Consider the following 4,821-nt stretch of genomic DNA (forward strand, 5'->3'; position numbering starts at 1 on the left):
AAAATCGTATCTTTCATTGTTTCATTTGCTTAAAAAATAGGCATAGGGCATTTTTTAGTATCTTTGCACAGGGCATAAAAAACCTCATGAACAGCACTGTTTGAGACCATCTTTGCCAACGACTTACTTTTAAGCATAACAGACGAAAACCACAATTAGTTGTAAACCATAAAAACGAAAACAACAATGGATTGTAATCTTTAAAATAAAAACAATAATGACGGATAGACCTATGAAGCCTCAAGCGAGGTCCCTACACCCGTTCAACATATTTTCACATGTAGATTTTTTTGGGTATGAAAGATGTACCAGTTAAAATTTGAGGGATGTTCCAAGATATTAGAAAATACAAGAAATATCAAACCAAAAAATGAAGAAAAAAAGTCTTCAAAAATCAAATAAAAAACCGAAAAGTTTCTTGAAATCATCCAAAAGGTAAAAAAATCCTTCCAAAAGGTTAAATTCTGCTAAAAACGTATCGAACGACTTTGCGATCCTTTGATCCACTTTAAAGATGCATTCATTCGGTGAAAATTCTAGATTTGTCATCGACAATAATAAATTATAAATTATAAAAACAAAAGAAAAACAATAAATTGAAAAGCATAGAGAAAAAAAAACCTTAATTTAAAAATATAAGGATAAATGAAAGAGAGGAAAAAAGTAGTTTAGTGTAAAGTGTAGAGTATTACTATTTACATCTAATTTTGCTTTTGAAAGGCAAGAAACTGAAAACCTTATCTCTGACATGAAATGGGAACATAGAAGCACATCCAAAACCACTTGTTTCACAGAGAAGCAACAATGGCCATTCAAATGCATCCCACAAACTACAACACTTTTCGTTACCAAATCTCTTGCTCAATGCAGCAGCAACCTCCTCAAAACAACATTAAGGTTATTATATATATACATATATATACACACACACACTAGTGAAATGAATGAATGAATGAATGAATTCAGTCTGATTAATGAAGGACAGGTGGTGATCAATGGAGCAGCCAAGGAAATTGGAATGGCGGCTGTAATGGCAGTCACAAAAGCCAGAGGAATGGAGGTGGCCGGAGCTGTTGATTCACATCTCGTCGGAGAAGACATCGGAAAGGTCTCTTTCAGTGTGTGTGCTTTTATGTGCTAAAAGCTGTTAAACAGTAATCAAAATGGGCATGAAAATAAAAGAAATTGTTTGGTTTTTATTGTTAGAGATATTAAGCCGTAATCATGTATTTGTTACATATTCAGAGTTTTTATCGTCAAATTTATTGTTATAATTCCCGCATAGTGCAGTACGATTTTGTGCACCACACCGTAAACACCCCTATTAATTATTTAATTTAGCTCTCTCCTTTTTGGTTTATTTGGGTGGTGTTTGTAACAAATTTGAGTTTGTGTTTTAAGGTGTGTGGCATGGAAGAAGCTCTAGAGATACCCATAATCAGTGATCTCACCATGGTATTAGGTTCCATATCTCAGGTATATATATATATATATATATATATATATATATATATTCACCCTTCAAACATTCAAAACCTGTAGTTTCTCTCCTAAATGTGAATTAGCAACCATAGTTTATCATTCTAAATGAAGTTTTTTTTTTGAATGTTTGTAGTCAAAAGCAACATCAGTTGTAGTCGATTTTACCGAACCCTCTACCGTTTACGATAACATCAAACAGGTACGATGTTTCTTTGAATCTTAAATTACAATTTACTACTCCTTCCGTTCCAAAATAACAGTTAACTACGAAAAAACACACAGAGTTTTAGAATTTTCTAATCCATCTCATAGTTAAGGGTAGAATTTGCACTTATTTTAGGACATGGAGAGTAAAATATTGATGATTGCGTCCGGATGGGTGCGGATATTTATGTTTTATTGTGTCGTTTTGAGGTTAACAGGCAACGGCATTTGGCATGAATAGTGTGGTCTACGTGCCACGAATCAAGCCCGAAACCATAGCAGCATTATCGGCCTTCTGCGATAAAGCCAGCATGGTGAGCACAGGGTGAGATGTTACGCTCCAAAATTTGTTTACTTTTTGAACTCCGTAAAATCCACTTTGAATCAACTGACAATAGGTCGATACTAATACTTGAAAACGGTCATAAGCTACCCGTTTCACGACTTGATTTTGGGTTGAATAACGAAAAAATGTTTTGCGATTTTGTTTTCAGGGATGTTTGGTTGCACCAACTTTGTCGATAGGATCGATCCTACTCCAACAAGCGGCAATTTCAGCTGCTTTTCACTATAACCATGTCGAGATTGTTGAATCTAAAGATAACGCGGGAGTAAGTCGAAATCATTCAAAACTAACATCCAAGGATGTTTACAAAACCAGTCGCTCTACTCTCATGAGGTAGCGGACAGATTTGCATACATCCTAGCTAGAGATGCACAAAGGCCTAGGTATCCGCGTTCCAAACCCCTTTTTTAATAAATAAAAAAGTTCGGCTTTTTGGGGCATACTTTGGGTTAAAAGGAGTGCCCAATCAGGTTTTTCCAGGTCAGCTTGAATTTTTTTTTGGCTGAACAGGGTTTAAGGTCGGGCTGGGGACAACTTTAGACTTGAGCTTTTTTGTGCATTTTTAGATCTCACCATCTAACCCTTACTTTCAAGTGGGATATATCAGACGAGTTTGGTTTAACTGACATCATTGGCAATGGACAGGCATTCCCGTCGCAAGAATCTGCACAAATTGCCGACAACCTATCCAACCTCGGACAACTCTATAATCGAGATGATCTGGAAACAGATGTTCCCGTAAGATGGAAACTAAACAAATGTTAAATGTTGGATGTTTGACGATTCAAAGCGTAACGTAAGATAGTTTTTGTGTCAGGCACGAGGACAACGACTAGGAGAAGATGGGGTTCGCGTGCATAGTTTAGTTCTTCCCGGACTCGTATCTAGTACAACCGTTCATTTTTCGGGGCCAGGAGAGGTATTTTTTGCAACTTGTGTGTGTTTTTTTTTTTCAGAAAAAGTTGTTAAAGGATGTGTTTACCACAGGTCTATTCTATCAAACATGATATCACGGACGTCCAGTGTCTCATGCCGGGACTTATTCTAGCAGTCAGGCAAGTTGTGCGACTTAAGGTAAGTGCTTAATTATTTGAGAACCCAAAAAATTATGATAACCTTGAGAACTGATGTATCGTCGGATATTTTATAAAATTATTGGTTTTAGTTCTGAAGGTTCTATTTTCTGGATCTGCAGAATCTGGTGTACGGCTTAGAGAAGTTCTTGTAGAAAAGAAGTCTCCCAAATGACTATTTACGTTTGAAATAACAAACAATTATTCACCTTTTATGTCTATTAGATGCAAAATAATCGGTGTCTAGATGGTATTTCTTTTTTGAAAACTTCCTTTTTGATTCTTTTATGATTCTACAAGTCATGTACTAATTTATTCTCGATAAAACGGATATGAAAAATGTTCATTTTTATTATGACATAAATGAGTGACACCGGTAATAAGTATTTTTGAGTGTTTGGATAAACAAGTTATACCGGTGTCAAACCGGTAATAGAGAGTTTTTGAAGAAGTTAAACTCTTCTAACTTATGATAAGTTGACGAGTGTTTTTGTAAAAAAAAAACATAAGTTTGTTTCAAATAAGCAATCACAAACACTCCTGTAATACTTTGAATGATGGAACATTTTAGTAATAAATATTCAAAATAAATTATTATATATGACAAATTATTTTAATGATAAATAATAGTGTATTTATAATTGAAGCTAAAAATATTAAAATATAAATTTTATTAATTTAGGGGGTGTTTGGGATTGTTTATAAAAGTTGTTTTTTAATTTATTTCAGTCTGACAYCKGTGATAAGCTGTTTTCTGGTGTTTGGATAAGAAAAAAAAACTGCTTATATCGGTGTCAAACCGGTAATAAGCTGTTTTTGATAAGTTAATTATTCATGACTTATGAAAAACTGATTATTATCAGTTTACAATTTTAACTCTATTTTATTTAACTCCGGTTTGATATCACAAAAGTTAATAAACACTTTTACAAAAAAAAAAGTTATTTTAAATAAGCAATCCCAAACACCTTTTAATTTAATTTTTAAAACTATAAATTTTGTAAACCATGTAGACTTATTATATTTTATCTGAGACTGAAAAAAGATATTATATTTTTTATATAATTAAAATTCTAAGTTAAAATTATTTATTTTGATATACAAAATTATGTTAAAGTTATTATTATTAGTAAAATATTTTGAAGGATAAGATATTTATATAAAATAATATAATAATAAGATGCTGTGGCTTTTTATATAAAACAATGTAAATTAGAATGAGTTACACCTTTTATGGGCCAGCAAAACATATACCAATTAATAAAGTAATAAAAATTACAGATTTAGTCCCTGTGGTTATATGTGAATTATGAATTGGGCCCCTAAACAAATAGCTATATCTATAGTTATTGTGGTTTTATATTTGTTAGGGATGGGGTTCCTTGTTCTAACTTCATTAACTGTTGCTCCGTTAAGTCAAGGGTAATATTTATCCTTTTACATTTTTTTCCTTAAAAACATAAAAATGATGTAAATACATATGTGTCTGTGTGCCCCTACGTAGAGTGTCGTCATTTTATTAATTTTTCAATTATCAATGATATAATTATCATTTAGTTAATTAAAAAATGTAATAATTCCACATTTATAAAATTGTGGATATATATTTTGAGACTTAAACATGTATTAATACAAATTTTAAAGTACAAATCAATAAATGTTATTTACCATCATTAATATCTAATTATTATATTGATGATATATATATATATATAT

The 4,821-nt window shown here is 32.1% G+C and overlaps 1 protein-coding gene across 2 annotated transcripts; it reads left to right on the forward strand.

The window, feature by feature from the left end:
- Window positions 1–745: 745 nt before the first annotated feature.
- Window positions 746–3,455, forward strand: LOC112525149 (dihydrodipicolinate reductase-like protein CRR1, chloroplastic). 2 transcript variants are annotated; one of them, XM_025135130.1, is made up of 10 exons: window positions 746–897; window positions 986–1,108; window positions 1,402–1,476; window positions 1,616–1,681; window positions 1,905–2,000; window positions 2,181–2,297; window positions 2,678–2,770; window positions 2,850–2,951; window positions 3,020–3,106; window positions 3,228–3,455. In XM_025135130.1, the coding sequence occupies exons 1-10, from the start codon at window positions 805–807 to the stop codon at window positions 3,258–3,260; spliced, it is 885 nt and encodes a 294-aa protein (XP_024990898.1). In that variant the 5' UTR covers window positions 746–804; the 3' UTR covers window positions 3,261–3,455. The 2 variants fall into 2 exon arrangements, with proteins under 2 accessions (XP_024990898.1, XP_024990899.1); XM_025135131.1 differs by having other exon boundaries at window positions 752–897; window positions 1,402–1,455.
- The last annotated feature ends 1,366 nt before the right edge of the window (window positions 3,456–4,821 follow it).

This window comes from Cynara cardunculus, assembly GCF_001531365.2.
Source record: "Cynara cardunculus var. scolymus isolate 2C chromosome LG 13, CcrdV1, whole genome shotgun sequence".
NCBI classification, from domain to species: domain Eukaryota; kingdom Viridiplantae; phylum Streptophyta; class Magnoliopsida; order Asterales; family Asteraceae; genus Cynara; species Cynara cardunculus.

Coding starts and splice junctions, on each gene's coding strand:
- LOC112525149 (XM_025135130.1), top strand. CDS start 805: ATGGCCATTCAAATGCATCCCACAAACTACAACACTTTTCGTTACCAA. Junction 1,109..1,401: donor TCGGAGAAGACATCGGAAAG/GTCTCTTTCAGT, acceptor TTGTGTTTTAAG/GTGTGTGGCATGGAAGAAGC. Junction 3,107..3,227: donor GGCAAGTTGTGCGACTTAAG/GTAAGTGCTTAA, acceptor CTGGATCTGCAG/AATCTGGTGTACGGCTTAGA.